This window comes from Mugil cephalus, chromosome 18 (assembly GCF_022458985.1).
Source record: "Mugil cephalus isolate CIBA_MC_2020 chromosome 18, CIBA_Mcephalus_1.1, whole genome shotgun sequence".
In the NCBI taxonomy this organism is placed as follows: domain Eukaryota; kingdom Metazoa; phylum Chordata; class Actinopteri; order Mugiliformes; family Mugilidae; genus Mugil; species Mugil cephalus.
Genome location: NC_061787.1, coordinates 5,044,871 through 5,063,476, shown reverse-complemented (window position 1 = coordinate 5,063,476; position 18,606 = coordinate 5,044,871). Strand labels below are relative to the sequence as shown.

Genomic DNA, 18,606 nt, shown 5'->3' with positions numbered 1-18,606 from the left:
TGACGGCAGGGAAACGGTGGAAATGACGATGTTACATTTCTATGAGATGTTCTTATTGTGTATCCAAGTTTTTTTTTCTTTCAGGGTCTGAGGTGAATTTGTTTTTAAGGAGGAGGGTGCTGCAGCTTCCAGCCCTCAAGAACTACGTCCTCATTTGTTGGTGTTTGTTTCTATTTTTGGTTTGGCTCGGCTGAACTGAACTTTGGTTTGGTTGAACTTTGATTTATCTTGTGTTTTTCTATTCAAGCATTCAGTCACTCAAACTGCTGATGGGTTATTTAATGACAGAATCCCACTCATGCACTCATATTAAATGATTAATTAGATGTATTTATTTATTTTTTAGTTAGTTAACAGCTACCAGGACAGAATATTTTAAAAGTCTCTCATTATTAATGAACACACATCAGTTACGGTACTTTTTCCTTTTAATGCCGTCATTTTGAGGGCAGATGTATGTTTTTTTTTTCTAAACAAATGAGGCAAAACTCCACACGGGAGAATCCCTGCTGAGTAAAAGCTACCACAGGAATACAAACCAGACTTAGGTGCACATTTGATTCAAGTCAATACATTAAATTTACTTCATTAAAGGGATGTGTGTGTTTGTGTGTCTCCACATTTTTGTCCTTCCTTTGACCTGGGCCGTGATACTGTGCTATTAAAAGTTAGCCAACTAACAGAAAAGACAGTGTGATGACAACAATAATAATGATGGATTATTTCATTTTAATTGTATTTCTGGATTTAAAGGTTGCATAGTGTTCCTTATCAAAGCACAGCCTTTATTACTGCTGTATAGTGAAAATACTCTTACTGAGTGAGCTTGGTACTAATAAAAATGACTAACAGAATGAAACTATCTGTCCAAACAACAGGACTAATTTCGGCTAATCCAGCCATTATGGTTTCCACTGGTTCTCTGGGGGCTTGTAGTTGTCACTGCAGCTACACACTTCAAATAAATAAAAATGTCATTAAAAGTCCATGTGATTTTTTTTTTTTTTTTTTTAATGAAGTCATGGTTTCTGATTTGTAAATTAAATAAAAAGTGCCACCTTCTCCTCCTCCTCCTCCTCCTCCTGTAAGGACAGAGGCGTCAAACATATGGCCTGTGGCCCAAAATTGGCCCACCAAAGGGAATAGAAAATAGAAAACTGCAATTTTTCAATGAAAATATAACGGTTATCCCTAATTTGTTCACTGCTTTAGAAAGAGAAGCGGAAAACACTCGGTGCGTTTACATGCATGTGAAAAAAAACAAATTGTTGCCTTAATCCGACTTTAACTGGACAACTTAAGACTTATCTGATTAAGACACCAAGATAATGAGATTGTAAATCGATTTTCACCACCATATATATGCCTTAATCAGACTTTAACCGGACAACATGTGTGCGCATGCACCACAACCACTGCGCAAAAACATCCAAGAAAGCCGGTCGCAAAAGAAGAATGTAAAGAAGAACCACCTGAGAGATAGCACCATCTAATCTGCACCATAAATAGTGTACAAGATTAAAAAAGCTGAACTATTATCCATCTTGTTGTTGTTCAAATTTCGGTCTGACACATGAACGACTCTTGTTTATGATGTATTAGGTCAACTGGTGTAGGCACCAGATAATAAAAACTGTATTTTTACTTTTTCAGGATAAAACTTCTTAAATCCTTTTGCGCCTTCTATACAAATGAATGGATTGCACATTTTCGAAATGATTTTATTACTTTATTTTTTATGAATAATGCGGTGCCATTGTATTTGTTTTGTGGAAAATTAACAATTACAAGCGGCATCGGGAGCAGATCTGGTACCGACACCGGAAAGGGGACCACATTAACCCGCTCAAAAAACACATATCGCCACCTAGTGTGGTGGAGGAGGACATGTTACCGTCAGTCACTCGATTTTCTCCGTTGCATGTGATCTGAGACAAGAACCACATTCAGAAAGTCAAATTTCCAGCATAGCTCCATTAAACTGTGCATGTAAACGCAAAGACTGAGACCCAGGACTAAAATTCAGACAGCAATGTGCAAAAATTGCACTTATTTTTCTTAAGAAAAGGAGGATAATTTATTAAATGTAAGCATTTTCCTAATCCACTTATCCTTCTTTGCACTAAAACAAAAAAAAAATATATCTCTAGTTGTAATTACTTAGAGGTTATTATGTTGTTATGTCTTACTGCGTGTGACCCCAGAACTAGAAACGAGTTTGACACCTCCTCTGTTCCTCTACAGGCAGATATCCCCCCACCCCTCCTCTGTGACGGGGATGGTGTGGTCCAGGAAGCGCGCTCCCTCCGCTCCCTCCGCTCTCCTCCCCCGGCAGGAGGAGTGAATCAGCTGACGAATGGTATCTCCCTCCTCTCTCCTCTCCCGGATGGATCGCGCCGCTGAAGCCGGCCAGCCGGAGCGCTATAGCTGACTCCGGAGAGCAGGCTGTGCGCACCGCTCGCCCTCCTCCTGCGGGACGAACCGAGCCTTGAGTAAAAAAAAAAAAAAGCCACCGGGGAAGAGCCTACTTTAGTTCACATCTCGCTGATTTTTACTCCGGACTGGAAGCCAGCCTCGCTTCCCCCTTCAGCATGGCTTCCAACTTCAACGACATAGTCAAGCAGGGATACGTGAGGATACGGAGTAAGAAACTGGGGGTGAGTACTGTTGCACTTGCTGCCTTGCACTTGCGGCGGAGGAGGAGGAGGAGGAGGTGGTGGTGATGGTGGTGGTGGTGTAGGAGGATGGTGATGATCAGGAGGAGGGGTAGAGCGGTTCCAGTTGTTTGCATTGAAGGGCAGCTGGATTAAGAAAGAGGATTTAATTGCTCCGTAGGCTGCGTTTCAAGAGGGAAAAACAGATTAGAGCAGCACCAGCAGCAGCAGCAGTAGCAGCAGCTCCACTGTCTGCTCGGTGCTTCGGGACTTCTGAGATGTTGTGGAAGTCTGATTGATTGATCGGTGATTGACAGCTGCCCTCTTGTGCCTTTTTGTTTCCAGTCTCAGCAGCATGAAACTCTACGAGAAAGTTTGGGAAATTATGAGAAGTGACCAACATCCCACAAAGGGTTCACAGTAAATCATCTATTAAAGTATTAAGAGGCATGGTGCATTCATTCATCCCATCCTCACTGCACGTCGACTCCGTTTCAATTATTCCCAGTTTCCCCTCTGACGTCCAGCTGATCCGGTGTGACCAGCACCTGGATAACGGACTAAAAACGGGCGATATACGTTCAGCAACGAGCGCCTCATAGCGTCTGACTCATAAAGCCATCTGCTTTTGTTCATACTTCCAGCTCATTACGCGAGCAGAGCGGGGCTCACTCCCTCTCCTCTGATGAAGTGTGATGACGGGGGTAATGATGTCTGCCTCCTCACATCATCACCTGGCTTCATCAACAACCGTCCTCCATTGTTTCGCTGCTCCCGAGGAAATCTTCTGTTGCTCCTTGAGAGCAGCCGGTTTACGACCTGTAAAACGAAAACCAAAGTGCAGGACACGTCCTGTTGTTGAGTTGGCCTCGGCCGCATATATATATATATATGTATTTACTCCCTTGCATATGCATTTAAAGAGCCTGTGACTTTGCTTTGCATGCTGCGTTGGCTGATGTATGGATGCCTTATCGCTGCCAGCTCCGCATCTCATCCTGCTGTTTGCGGAGAAAAAACTGTTTGTGTCCTCGTCGCCCACTCCCTCAGCCCTCCACTCGCTCCTCGCTGCCATTTCATCATAGAAAAGTCCCGCTGTGATGGCCTCGGAGGACCCCAGCGTGGGCAGAGAGTGCATATGCATATCTATCCTTCCACACCGTGGGTTAGTTTTATGTCCAGGACGTTTCTTCTCCTGAATGAGACAGAAGCCCGTGTGCCCGATTCAACAGGCACTTCTTCTTCGTCTTTTTTTCTTTTTTCCGGAGCTGGAAATCATCATTAGTGCTAAATGGCTTCATTTCAAGTGTGTGACAGGCACACACACACACACATACACACACATGTGTGTAGGCCGAGTAGAAAGGCGCACATCTGGGTGGCAGAGTGATTCACAGTAATCGAAACAAGTGTTGTTTTGCAGCCCATTTGCAACACAGACGCAAACATCGCGTCTGCCCCTTTTTAGTTTCGTGCTAATTTCTTCCCGTTATTGATGACTCAACAGCTCAGTGGTGTTTACGGCTACGAAAGCGAGACTCAGGGCATCGTTCTCCTCGCCGAGGAGAGTAACTGAATACACTCATATTCAGTGACATAGGCAGGGAGATGGACTTCTTAAGATGCAAAATCGATAAATTGTAGGTAAAACTGCAACACGAATGTCCTTCCCGTGACCCATCCTGTTGCTAATGGCTCATTCGATGCAACCCCAGTTAAATTTCTTACGTCAGAAATCCATTTCTTTATTCCTCTCTTTGAATATCTTCATGGTTTATTGATCTTTTATTCTCAATTTCCCCCCCAATCTTTCCAAAAATAGAAAATTAAATGTCCACATCCGTTTCTCAGACTTTAATATCCTTATTTTGTTTAAGCAAAACGACCCAAACCCACAGTAAAAGGGCTTATTATCATATCATCCATGGGAAAATTGCAGTTACTTCACGTTAGGTAGGAAATCAGTTTCATCAAATTCAAATTATTGACAAATTCTTGAGAAGTAAATGCAGAAGCAGCCGTTCGACAGTGCGGCTGAAATAAAAAAAAAAACGTCGAGAACTTTTTAGATTGAAGAATGAAGAAATAAGATCACAAAACTGACCGGAGGCTTGATGCAAGTTCTTGACAGCTTTTCATGCTCTTTGCTCCAGATAGATTTCGCTCTCGGCTGGAGGAGTGTGGAGGTCTGATGCCTGTCACAGCGTCTGAATTCTGTCTGAACTATCTCTGCTCAGCGGGAGTTTTAGGCCACGAGGGTCCTTGGTGTTTTCTTCTTCGTGTGATGGTTACTTAATATACACATATATATTTATTTTAGTTTAAAGGTCTCTCAGATATCACATATCGAGACTTAGCATCACAGCTGACCTTCTAACGCTCCCCCTGTTGGTCTCAATTGTGATGCTGTGCCATTTAAAGAGTTCCATTGTTTTTATTAGAAAATGGTACAGTCCAACGGTTCTCATTTTTCGATATGTATTAAAGTGGCCGTGGCAAACAGCTCCGGCTGAACTCATCAGCATCACTCACTATGAATGGCTCATTTCCAAACCCCGTCATGTGTGAAGGTTGAGGCCATGAGGTCAGTCTGCAGAGTGATCAAAATTACCAGCCGGGGCACTTTCTCTTCTCCAGTTTTTTTTTTTTAGGAGGGACTTTTGTTTTCCCCACCAGTGATTTCCTACATTAACCACTAGCCCCATTCGCACAGTATTATTTTTACCTGAGGACGTCCTGTGATTCATATATTACTCCCCTACGTCTGTGTTTCATGTGGCGCATTCACACGTGATAAACAAACTCACTGTGTTGTTTACAATTCGTTGTTATGGCTCTGCTACTTTCCATCTCACTGCAGATTTATCCCAGGGAAGAAATTACCAACGACCTGGCGGTATTTAAATCAGCTCCACCTTTGCCGATGAACACATTAATGGTTGATTTAATGGTTTCGTCCGTCTAAACGCGCAAATAGTTTAGCAACATCGTGACCTCGTGCTCTAACATCTGTCCAGACTTTGCATTATAGCACATCCTTCATAATTCTTAAGTTACAAGAGGCAAAAGTCGCGAAAAAAGTAAAAACTCAGCCCTAAATCCCAGAGATTCACGCTGGATTACTTTTATTGGACGACCTCTGTGTTACGAGAATTTTGGTAGGTAATTTGCAGCGTCATTTTTACTCTACACATGGATGATTCTTAGATCAGAGACGACCTCTGTTACTAGGGATGGGCATCGATAACCAGCTCTTTTCATTAGCCTCCATGCGTAACGATTCTTTTCGTACAAAATCTTAATGTCCCAGTCCAGAAGGTGGCTGTAATGCACCTAAAAGTTGTTTGCCAGCTGCTGTAAAACAAAAGAAGAAGACGAATCTTTACACTGAAGCACGACGACAAGGAAGACGCGATGGCAGAGAAGCTAAAACTGTCGCAAGTGTGGCTTCAGTTCACCAGAGGGGACCGGAACAGCGCGACCGTGACAGCGAGGGTGACAACACAACCAACATGATGAAGCATTTGATGTGTGTGTTCAACAATCTCCGGTCAACAAGTCTCAGCAGAGCAGGATCCGGTCACGAATTTCCTATTTATTTTCTTACACAAGCTCTTCTGTCTCATTTAGAAACTCAATAAAATTACTGTTGTTTACATGAAAACACGAACTTTTTCTAGAACAAAGATTCACAAAAGGAACTGATAAAGAATCGGATCGATAACGGCATCGGTATCGATAAAATCTTATCGATGCCCATCTCTTTCAGTGATTATTAGTAATTACCCGAGGTGAAACTAATCCCGTGCGAATCGGGCTACGCTCTTTGTCTTCGTGTTAGCCGAGGAGACGGCGGTGTTTCTCCTTTCTCGTTTCACATTCACCAACTCCTGCTCACCTCTAAACCCGTCCTCTCACCTCTCGTCCCCGAGCATCTCACCTATACTCCCGGCACGCAACAGCGTCGCTCTCACCTCCTCTCCCCTGTTTTTATCTCCCTTCCTCTCCTCTTCCCCTTTATCTGCCGATCTCCCTCACCTTACCTCCCCCCCCCTCCTCTCCTCTCCCACCTTTCTCTCCTTCACTGGTTTGTAGACAGCTGCAGGACCGAGCACAAAAGCATCCTATTCATCACCCCACGCTGCACCCTCCATAACCCCAACAGGCTATTCCCCCTGACACAGTGGAAAGGCACACACACACAAATTGGCTTGGTTCAGCATTGAGGAATTGGCACACACACATGCGCCGACAAACAAGTAAACAATCTGCTGCCAGAGAACAGTGCGTGGATTCTCAATTAATTTTAATCCTGTGGCTTTGTACCATACAGTATTTTTTTTTTGTTGTTGTTGTTGCTACATGAAGACAAACTAAAGAACAAAAGACAAAAGAAGTGTCTCTGAGCAAAGGAAGAAACAGAGCAGCGTCAGTGAACGCAGGTTCTTAGTTGCCTTTCAGCGAAAAATGGCTGATGCTATCAGAGGGATGGACTCCCCCTTGAAAGGCTGAATAACATGACCTTTGAGAATTTTGTGTGTCAGTCTCAGCCCAGGTGCATGTTTCCCAGGTTTAGGTTTGCTGTGGTAAATAGAAAAGGTCAGCTGCTGAATATTTTCTCTACGCCTGTCCAACTTTTCTTGGAGCCTTAACAATAATAAAAAAAAAAATGGTCAGTGTATGTTTGTTGCAGGACAGGTCAAGTGCCATTTTTCTTGCTTCGCCAACGTATTCTGACACTTCAGAGGAGCAGGAGATCAGATGTTTAAGAAGACAGAAAATTCTTCACACATAGACTATAATAATATTTTGCACCACAGTAGTAGTGGAATATTTTTCTATGTTAACGCATACACGCCTCAAACTGGGCATTAACCAATTTCACTTACAAACGACGCCGAGAGCGATGTGACGATTACTCAAGTTAGGAAAATTTGTGTGGAATTCGTTTTGGAAAGTCACAAAAAAAGGCCCAAACCCAATCATCAAGAGTTAATGGTAGTTAATCATCAGTGAGTTAATGGTAGATGGTTTATGGTTGTCATTCAGTGGCAAGTCAACCAAATGAATAATGGACTACACAGAAAATAAGCATAAATAAATTGAAAAAATAATGTAACATCCCTGATATAAACTAGAGGCGGAGGCGTTTACATATAAATGAATGTCTGTAACATTTGAGCCTGTGAAACTCCAAAAGTTCATCAGATAAATACAGACTTTTAACCTCCTGAGACCCTACGTCCTCATATGGGGACATTAAGTTTTTCATTCTGCAGCCGATCACGGGACAAAAGTGGACAAATGTGCAAAACCTACACATTGGCGACTTTATTGTGTCACACGGGGAAATAATCCCCGTGTCCACATATGAGGACATTGCATTTTTCAAAAATGACGTCCCATTCACAGACGATGCTTAATTTTTCTTTTACGTCTTAGGTCCTGGGAGAAATACCTGGGAGAAATTAAAGATACATCGCAAACAAAAGCAGGATAAGGGCATATGAACTAGGAGTACAACAAGGACCCATTATATAAAAACGAGGGTTATGAATGTAACCGAGGTTCTACGAAGTTACTGTCCCTGGGGTTCAGCACAGTTTGACCTAGAAAAGTGTCAGAAAGTCCAGATAAAACAGAAAATCAATGCTCACATGATGGATTACAGCCCCACCTCCTCCAAAAAAGAAAGAAAGAAAGAAAGAAAGAAAGCAAGGATACACGAAAATTAGGCTCCTGTCAGTGCAAAATAAGTACATTTGTCGAATTAACTCTTTTCAAACTCTTTACAAATTAAACCGATTTATTTGATCTGTGGTTAATTTTATGATTATTTATCTTAATGTGTATTTAATGAAATTTAAATTTACTAAAAAATATATAAAAAAAAATGTCTAATCAACCAAAGGTTTTGCGACCCCCCTGTAGTACCCTCTAGGGGTCGTGGACCCCCAGTTGAAGACCTATGGCTTAGACGATCCCTCACTTTCCAGTTCACCTGGATCCCTGCTGTTGATATTTTGCGAACTGCATTTTTCAGACCATCAGGCAGTGAGATGAAGCTGCTTCAAGCTCAGACTAATTAAAAACACACTAACTTGGATCTTGAAAATATGCAAATAATATATACCATATAACTAACTCCTAATATGAGTTGCAAGAATGAAAATTGAAAGGGACAACTCTATTGCCGCCCAAGTGTGTTATTTTTTTTATTTTTTTTATTTTTTTTGAGAACACTGTGGTAAAACCACAACATTAAATGTCAAGGCAGAAAACACATTAAAAATGCATTACATCCGGTCCAGGATGAGGAGGAGTGAATATACAATCTGCCAAAAGTCTGGATGTAAACAAATAATCAGTAAACCAATAATCGCGGCTGCAAGTTATTCATCATCCTAACAGAAGGATATGATTTGCAAAAATATGAGTACAGCCCTGTTTATGGAGGCACAGAAGTGATTTGGGGTCTTAAAATTACTTTTTTTGCGAGTGAACCATTTGGCAATCTTGTGTATATGCGCACTTTTTTATTTTTTTTGCGATAACAATGACTTTTAAAAAAAATAGTGAGTATTAGTGAGGTTTAACGTTCCACTGAGAAAGTAAAAGATGAGAAGTGTCCCATGTAATGATTGGGTCGAAATTGACAGTAAGGAATATATTTGGTGGAACACTTCAAATTACATGGAGTAATATTTATATCAACCAGACTGGCTCAGTGGGCTGATACTAATCATGAATATTTACTCGTGAGATAAATGTAAGCTCCATGAATCCATCCATCTCTGCCTTATTGGTGAAGAAATGAAGGCTGAAGAGCTATTCCTGCCGAAAGGATTCAGGATTAGTCATTCGACTGAAAAATAATACCCTGGCTTGTCATTTTTCTGCAGATAACATGGAAAACGTTGTGTGGGTTTTAGTTTCCTAACATGAAATAACACAATATCTTTGTATTTAGGTTGTTGGATATTTTTTTAATATATTATTTAGGGCAATAAACCAAGAAATTGAGTGTTCGGTTGAAGTTTCCCCTTTGCCTGTTTTTCCTAAAGTTCTTGACGCAGTCCTCGACTACACAAACAAATGCGAACACCTTCTGCTCTAACTGTGAAGCGTGGTCACAGCCAAGTCATCTAATTTATTCATTCAGTGTAATCCACAGCTGAACAAAAGAAATCCCTTTTCACTCACTCATACACATTTACAGTAGGTCACGTATCATTACTACGGAAGCCCTAAGCGGCCATGCATTCATACTTATTATTTCCTCCATTTTCCTGTGATAAAGGGTTCATTTCCTCCGTTTTCTTGAAATAGCGAGTTATTTATTTATCATAAATAAATAATTAATTGTCATCTAGCAAACTGCTCACCTTACAATAGACCTATTACATTAGGCTATTAGGGCACCAATCAGTCAGCATGACGGAACTCTCTCGAATTAATGAGATAAATAACTCGTTATCTCTGGAAAACGATAATGAGATAACTCAAGATCTTGAGAAAACAGAGGTTGTTTTCCTGAGATAACGAGATAAATAGCTTCAGATCTTGAGAAAACAGGAAATTAACTCCGGAAAATGGAAAAAAAAATGATATGTGAAAGCTTAGGGCTTCCATACATTACATACCAGAGGGGTTGATGTGGTGAAAGTCGAGTTGACTAGTTGATGACATCACACATAAAAACAAAGTAGAAAGTAATGCTTTGCAGCAATGAAATCTATATTCTTGACCTGAATACATATCGTAGCATTTCACACAAAAAGAAGCTTTGGAGGCTCTGGAAAGTTTGTTTAAGCTACGTCCAGGCTGCATGGCCATATTTGGAGTATCCCAGTGTGGGCGGAGTAAAGCTCGTCCAACATGGCGGCCACGGGCTCCGCCCACTTCAGGCTTCATTTTTGAGGTTCAGAATCCAATGGGTGACGTCACCATGGGTTTCTCCATAGTACATAGAGTCAGTGTTCCTCACCTGTCTTCTAGGAGGTTGTTATTGTCACATGATTGGTGACCAGCAGTAAACAAGTCGGTACAACCCCTATTACATATGCACCGTTACAATTACTGAAAATAATGTAGTTCATTCATCACGGTGCATTTTCAGAAAGCTATAATAAAGACTTCAAAAAAGTAGTTTATGAAGACCTTTAATATCTGACACTTAGCTTGCAGCTTACACTACATTAAGATATTAAGGGTGCAAATAAAGTAGGTTTAAATAGAAAAAGAGTCGAGAGTTATTACTCTTTAAGTACCTTTCTGGACCCAATGTGTCTTCCTACCCGTGTGTATTTGCAGTTATCAACAGTTTTATCCCTCTTTTGTTTCTCTCAGCAGTTGTAGGCTTACAAAGTGGGCATTTGTGTCCAGCAGGCAGCGGCCTTTACATGGACAGCATGTATTGTGATGGTGTGTGGGTACGTTCCCCCTTGTTGGCGCACAGGCAAGCACCAAAGCACAGGCAGAAGAGTGCAGAACAATGTGTCTATTGTCCAAGATGGCACGGCCGTTTAAGATAGGATCTTGCCACTTCCATGCACTCGCTATTAACAATGACAGGCTGTCCACAACGGTGGACGTCAGGAGATTTTTCATCCCAGGAACTGAACTTGTCAGTGGAGCGTAGAAAACACACAGTCAGCTGCGTTAGGCTCTTAGGCCACTGAGACTTTCAAACAGCACGGAGAAAAGTGCAGTGAAATCAGATTAAATCAGTTAGAAAATCATTTGTGTCCTCGATCCAGTGGCTGAAATGTTCCACTTCGTCTTTAGTGGTGAAGCAGATAGAGAGTTTTAATATGCGTGGTTGTGCTTATTGTTTATTTGTGGCTGCATGTAGCCTACGCATAGCTTCTCTTCGTGTGATGAATGTTTAAGGACTATGCATTAATTCACGGATATGCATAGCTATACATTGTGTGGTCATTTCCTCCCGTTTTCATCGGCTTCCTCCATCAAAGACCTGAAGACAAATCACCGGCTCTTATTGGCCCTGATGAATTGCATCTCGTGCAGCATATGGGAACAACATCCCAATAGTCGTTATTCAAGGTGAAAAATGTGCCTCTTGTTATATAGTCTCTTTCATAAATAAGTCTCTGCCTGCACTTCGCTTGAACATTTCATGTCATTGATTCACGTCACTCTTAATTATCAAAAGAGCTTTCAGTGGTGAACCTGGACAAGTCATGTTATTAGTAGTTACTAATGCCTAAAAGCCAATTGATTGAGTAATGCACCATCAAAGGCTTGTGGTTCATAATCCTTCATTGCATCAACACTCAATAAACTAGAGAGGTAAGGGATGAGGGGTAGAGCACTGAGCTGGACTGAGCTATTTAACACAGTTGTGTTGGGTGCTTTCAATTCGACATGTTTGGACCATTGCTTGTATCGAAAATGTTTAAACTCGTATTATTTGCAGATGATGCAAATATTTTTTGTTCCGGAGAAAATTTAAAACAGTTGCTGGAGGACATTACTGTAGAAACGTTATTTGGTAATTGTAGAGGGAAAACTGAAACTCAGGTGCAAATAAATGGTGTTAAAGCTGAAAGAGTGCATGAAAATGAGTTCTTGGGGGTAGTAATAGATGCGCAACTCAACTGGAAATCACATATGCATGCACACTGTAATAAAATATCAAGAAGCATTTCAATTTGATATAAAGCAAAGCAGATCTCAGATCACATGTTGCTCAAAATTATTAAAATTCATAGACATTGATGGACTGGTGACATTTCAAACAGTTCAAATAATATTCAAGGTCAAAAATGATTATTTACTGCTATTATTTACTTATTTATTCATTCCTTTATTGTGTGTATGTATGTGCATATGTATTAACATGTGCATATATGTATATGTGTGTGCATAGGTACAGTGCATGCAACAGCTTTCATTAATTAATGATTTAAGGAAGAGCGGTGGGATTTAATACGTTTCTCTACTTCCACCCACTCCTTTTCGAGTATGTAAATTAAATTATAAATTGTTAGAATATTTTTTTTGTATTTTGCTTCTTATTTGCTTCATCTATGTACGCTTGTATAAGAGCCTTATTTAAATATTGTTATATTTGCTGAGAACAAACAGCTCATGCGCTACATACTGTGAGCTTCAGATATGTATAGCCTGTATAAAAACAGGCACCATCAATAGCATTTAAAAGTACTTCACAGTGGGGGAAAAAAAGCAGTATTTCTCAGAAGCCTTTTCTGTGTACAGCTGCTAAAGGTCTGATAACTTTGACAATAAAATCCTCCAGCAAATTAATGATTTGCAGCCTCCTCCTCTGAGAGGTGAGAGGATTTGGACCTGCTAGCGTTAGCAGAAGCCTTTTCAGATGAGTTTGCACTGTAGCAGTACTTGCTACATGTTCTGCATGTCAAGGTGTGCGGGTTTCATCTCTAGTGAAATATTTCCACACACACCTTGCCTGTCTTCAAGGAGGCGTCCATGTTGGCAGTGTGTAATATGATGCCTCGTGATTGGCTCAGGAGCGATAGGGGCGGAGCCTGCTGTGTACAGGAGGCTTAAATTGAGATCTAGTGTAGCGCTCCGTGTGAAACAATGCGCTGTTGAGACAGCTGCTGTATCACTGAATGTTAATGCGTTTTTAAATAAATTTAAATTTGTGGGGGGAAATGAAAATATATATATAAAGAATATATCATGGACCCCCTGTTGAAGACCCATGGACTAGACGACTAGTTTGTACAGTATCTAGCGCTGTGAGAATTTGTACATTTTACATGCATGGTCCTCAGAGGATGAAACCAACTACCTCCTTTATTTTAATCTAGTGCCTCTATGAAAAACTATGCTAATAACCTTATAGTGAGTATTGTCATTATTGTACCTGTTAAACATCAGCTAACGCTAACTTGCCATGTCACACTGGAAGTGTCCTCACCATGCTAATGAACCTTCAAATGGGTTTATCACAGTTTTCTTCATTTCATTACACGTCTGATGAATCTGAAACACCAACCATTTTCTATTGAAATCCATCTCGATTTGAAAGATACGACATCAATTCCTAAAATGCTCGGATCCGTCTTTTGAATACGTGCCATTTCCTGCGTGAACAAATGAGACGTTCAAGCAGAATCGCTCAGCGGTGTCATCAGAAAGTCTCAGTAGTGTTTTCGAAGATTTTTAATCTAACGGCTGGAAATAGGCCGGCAGTAGTATTCTAAAAAACGTTCTGTCAGAGTTTAATTAATTCCTTCGGTAATGAAAGTGCTTTGCTCCATATTCGAGTCCCTCTGATCCACATGTTTCGACTGGGTCCGGGGCTTCACAGTTCTCTCAGTAGCGCTGCGTTGCTACATTGTGCAGATACACTGGAGACTCACTGAATAAAAAGCCAACAACAACAGGCCTAGAAGAATCTATCATGGCTCCATTAACACTTCTGCTTCATCCCCCTCTCCTTGCCTTCCTCCCTTCATTAATCAACAGACCAGCCCTCGGGACTATGCGGCTAAACTCACTTTCAATTTGTGTGTCCGTACGCTTAATATATGCGCGCACACATATATGGCAGATTTTTTTTTTTTTTAATGCGTCTGTTTTCTTTTGGCGTGCCCTTTAATTTTGCCCTTTTTCAAAGTACAAATCTGATAAAAAGAAATAAAACAAAAAAAAACGCGCTTCCCGTTAAACACGCCTGTCACCTCCGTCAAATTCAATGCAGCCGGCGTGTGATTCCGAGAAATTTCATCAAATCCCGTCTTCTGAGAAGAGTTGTCATCCTTAAAAGTCACATTTTGTGCGTGCTGCTTCAAAGGGGAAAGCGGATGAAGCCTTTATGTTTGAATCACAATCTATAATGAGTTTGTCTCCTGCAGTTACCTCTCATCAACCTGCTTGCCAGGCACATTCAGTACAGTGTGCAGCCAAAGATAGCCTCAGCTGTGTGTGTGTGTGTGTGTGTGTGTGTGTGTTAAGGGGCTTGTCTTTGTGTCTGTGCATAGGTAAACATTATTATAGCCTTGCTTGACGAATAATTAAATATTACACCTGATGTGCTTTAAATGCATGCAAATAGCCTTGTTGAATAATGTAAGCGCGCCCAAGCTTTTATTTTATTTATTTTTTTTAATGCTTATTATTTAGTGCTCTATTATTAACGCGTGGTTAAGAAAGCTTTGACCTCAGAGTGTTGTGTGTTGCAGGAAAGAGAAAGCGAGCGCCTGTCACCTGTCAGCGTCGGGGGCTCTGTTTGTTTCGGTTTGTTTGTGGCTGAGTTTGTTCACTCCACTCTCCTTCCCTCCCTCTTTATTTCTCAGGGGAGTTCTTTTAATAGTAAGGAGGTGACAGTTTTCCTCTCGCTGAGCACCGTTGTGACAGTTTTGGTACCTGCCCAGCTCGGCATGAAGCTGACTCGCTCGCGTTGCCCTCAAAAAGCTTTTTTCCCTTTTTCTTCCTTCTTCCTTTCTAAATTCGGTTCTAACGAGCCGAAATGACCTCAAGTGTAGGGCCAAGCCGATCTGATCCCCTTTCTATTAAACAGCTTTTAATATTTCCCCGAGAATTATTATTCGGGGGGGAATGAATTTTGGATAAGTTCTGCCAAAGGGAAATGGAGCACATGATAGTAGCCTTGGCAGTGGCACTTTGAGGAGATCATTTAAAGGTCATAATGGGGGGAAATGATGGCTCTTAAGTGTCATAAAACAATAGAAAACATGAGGTTATTGGACAAAGTCTTGGAGGGAAAGGGAAGTTAATGTGATGAACTTTTGACCCGTCGTGAATCGCCAGCAGATTAAGACTTGGCTAATTTAACAAGAGGAAGTTGGGAGGAGGCACTAACTGCTGTTACCTCCCCTTCCCTTCCCACACTCACACACATAACTCCCCCCCCTCCCCTCTTATGTTCCCAATTGTTCGCTCTCGTTTCAGAGAAATGTCTGTTGGGCAAAGTGATAATTGCATTCCTCAATGATTTCATGCTGAGACACAGAGTGACACTGAACCACAGCCCACTTATTCCAAGGGAGTGTGTTCTTTGGGGGGAAGTGAGACAAAAACAATATGACAAACTCCATCGGACCCCGTTCCTTGACATTAAAAAACTCCCTCGCTCGGGCTCACGCGTGTTTATTCCCCCTCGGCGTCCCCTTTGATTCGCGCCGCACGAATGTGGCTGAAGTTAAGTTGGTTCCAGCGAGTCGTAAGACGCTTTGCTGGTTTGCGAGGGGACGGTTGTTGCAGACACACACGGCCGTATCACAGAAGCAGCCTGAACATCAGTAAGCGAGTACCTCTTTAGAATTAATCCTCGGAGGGAGGGAGGGAGGGAAGGGGGGGCACCGAATGTACCAAAGCAGGAGGATTACTGCTTTTAGGGCTTTCGGATGAAATTCGAACAACAAACGCTTGTGTCCTGGAAAACACTTCCGTAATATCCTGCGAAACATGCAAATATTTGCTGGAACGCCGCGTGGCTGCTCTGTGCTTCATTCAATTTCACAGTCCTTATTGATATGATAATGAAGTGGTCATCTAATGGTAATTAAGTTCGTCAGTTGGAGGAGTTGCATCACGGTTGTGAGCTGAAGCTCCTTTCATCCTCTTGCTTTGTATTCTCTTCCCACCGAGGCTGGCCGGGGCCACTTCTGAGGAGCTGTATTCGGTTTCCACGAAACAAACCCCTCACCTGTTGGCCTCGATGCTAATTCTGCAGGTCTGGAAGCGGCGACGGCAACACAACATATTAAAGCGGAAAATAAAGCTTTGCCTACTTACTCTGCTTCATTTATGTATTTAGTTAACAGTCGGGCTGGCTCGAGGACACACAGTAGTGGACAACTCATTCCCAGCTTTATAAAGAAAACAACACTGCGCCGTATTGTTGCCCTCTTTCTGTGGTGGTCTCCTTGTCAGTGAGGGCATTCTGCCGTAGTCAAATGCTCCTTTGTCTGTGTGTTATTGTCTGTGAAAGCTCCAGCCTTGTGCATGGATTAAATGGAAATTGCAGTGTGTGTGCGTGCAGGGGATTGCTGACTGGGGCTGTAATACATGAAGAGGTTTTTGAATGAGGGACGGTTTAAAGAGCAGGTAATTGTCATAATGACGACTTGGACCGAAATTGTCCGATCGCCAGTCCACAGCGGCCTCGCCTCGTTCGCCGGAGCCGGGCCGAGCCTGCCAACCTCGGTGTCACTGGAATCGATAGCGGCTAAAATATACGATAGAATAACTTAACCACAGCGAAGTAAGCAACTTTATAAAGCTGCGCTGGTAGATTATTGGATTATGATTACAGTGTGATCCTTTGTCCTCTCCTTTCCCATGTTTCCTCCACTTGTCTCCATGTCCAACACCCCGGGGTAAACGCTGTGTACTTCTCTTCACTCCCTCATACCTGAGAAAGAATCTTCAATATTGACCCACATCTCCTTCAGAATAATTCAGCTGCTATTTCCGTGCCTTGCTTAAAAAAAAAAAAAATGCTTTGCCGCTGCTGCGGCTGTGATGGCTGGATTCACACAGTGTGTGACATTTTAACTAATGTTTTTTCTGCTCAAGGCTGCGCTGCTCAGCGTGGGTCAAACATCTCCCTTGTCTCCTTCGCAGTAATAAGAAACAACATGCTTTTCCCTGCACTCAACTGTTTTATTTGCATGAGAATTGGACGCGGTTTTACACGGTTGTTTGAGAACGCTCGGCTTGTCGCTTTTTCAGGGTTTAGAAAAACATTACCACGTGGTGGTTTTCCTGTTCCGTGGGAAATCTGGAGATTCCTTTTAACTAGATGCCAAGAAGGAAGCCATCACAACCCATTCTCAATGCTCCGAAACAAGGGATGCAGAGGTGGATTTTAGGTATGGGCGACATGGGCAGACACTTGGCACTTAGGAGAAAGAAACTCTGCGCACAGGATCCTGTCAGTTTGATAAGATTTCACTTTGTGGGTTGATGTGGGTGAAACTTTCTGGTGAGTAGGCAGATTTCTGTCTGGGTTGAAGATTTCAGTCACAGACGTAGTGGGAGAAGAGGAATAAACCACAAAGACAGAATGTTCTGGTTTGCTTTAAATAATGAAGTTAATAATAAAGCAGAGTGTGCACCGTCAAGTTGAATTGGTTTAGTGGTGTGTTGCATTACGGAAGTTCACCCAAAGCACTAAACAAGCTATGACCACCTCTGAATTGATGGACCACCATCTGACCTATAACTCCCTATTAATTGGTAGCAGTTTGCACAGCTTTCTAAACCCTACTTGAATGACATCCAGTTAGGAGTTTGTTGAAAGGTCTTTATTTAAGCAATAGTAACTGTCACGGTTTCTGGTGAGGTTAAACCCAAATACAGGACAGAGGGATGAGGCAGGAGTTTCGAAAACGCAGGGATGGTAGGAAAACCCAAAGAAACACAACAGAGAACTACAGGAACAGGAACTAACAGAGGTAACATAGCAGATGGCATAACAGAGAACAAAGGAGAGACAGGGCTATTAATACCTGGACAGAGGGGTGATGAGATACAGGTGAAAAATGTCCGTGAAGGTTCTCATTCATCCAGGTCATAGTAATCCAAAATAGGTGGGAAACCTCAACTTCCCACCACTAGCCTTTTAGAACTGAAGAAGTAAAACGTCTTCAAGAAATTCCACAAGTCCAATTGCCTTTCTTCGAACGGCTTTTGGATACAGGTAAAACTAATGAGGTCGGAGGACACAATGAGAATCCAATCCCAGCTGTCATTGGGCGAGAGTCCGCCCTGGACAGGTCTCCAGTCTATCATAGGTCTAACACAGAGAGACAGATAACCATTCACACCTATGACCAATTTAGAATCACCCACCCAAACACCCAAACAAACTTGAGACTAAAGCTTCAAGGGTAATGGGAGAAATGTGCGTCTCTACGAGGTTCTGGTGCTAGCTCATGTCACAACTCCAAAGCCACAGCTACAGATCAAA

General features: G+C 42.0%; 1 protein-coding gene across 2 annotated transcripts in view; it reads left to right on the top strand.

Annotated features, from left to right (window-relative positions):
* The first annotated feature begins 2,230 nt into the window (after positions 1 to 2,230).
* Positions 2,231 to 18,606, top strand: part of dok6 (docking protein 6) — a 55,999-nt gene continuing 39,623 nt past the window's right edge. Inside the window, exon 1 of one of the 2 annotated variants that reach the window (XM_047568727.1) lies at positions 2,231 to 2,657. In XM_047568727.1, the coding sequence (XP_047424683.1) occupies positions 2,592 to 2,657 (66 nt within the window). In that variant the 5' untranslated portion in view covers positions 2,231 to 2,591. The remainder of the gene's footprint in view (positions 2,658 to 18,606) is intronic. The other variant, XM_047568728.1, reaches the window with a different exon arrangement.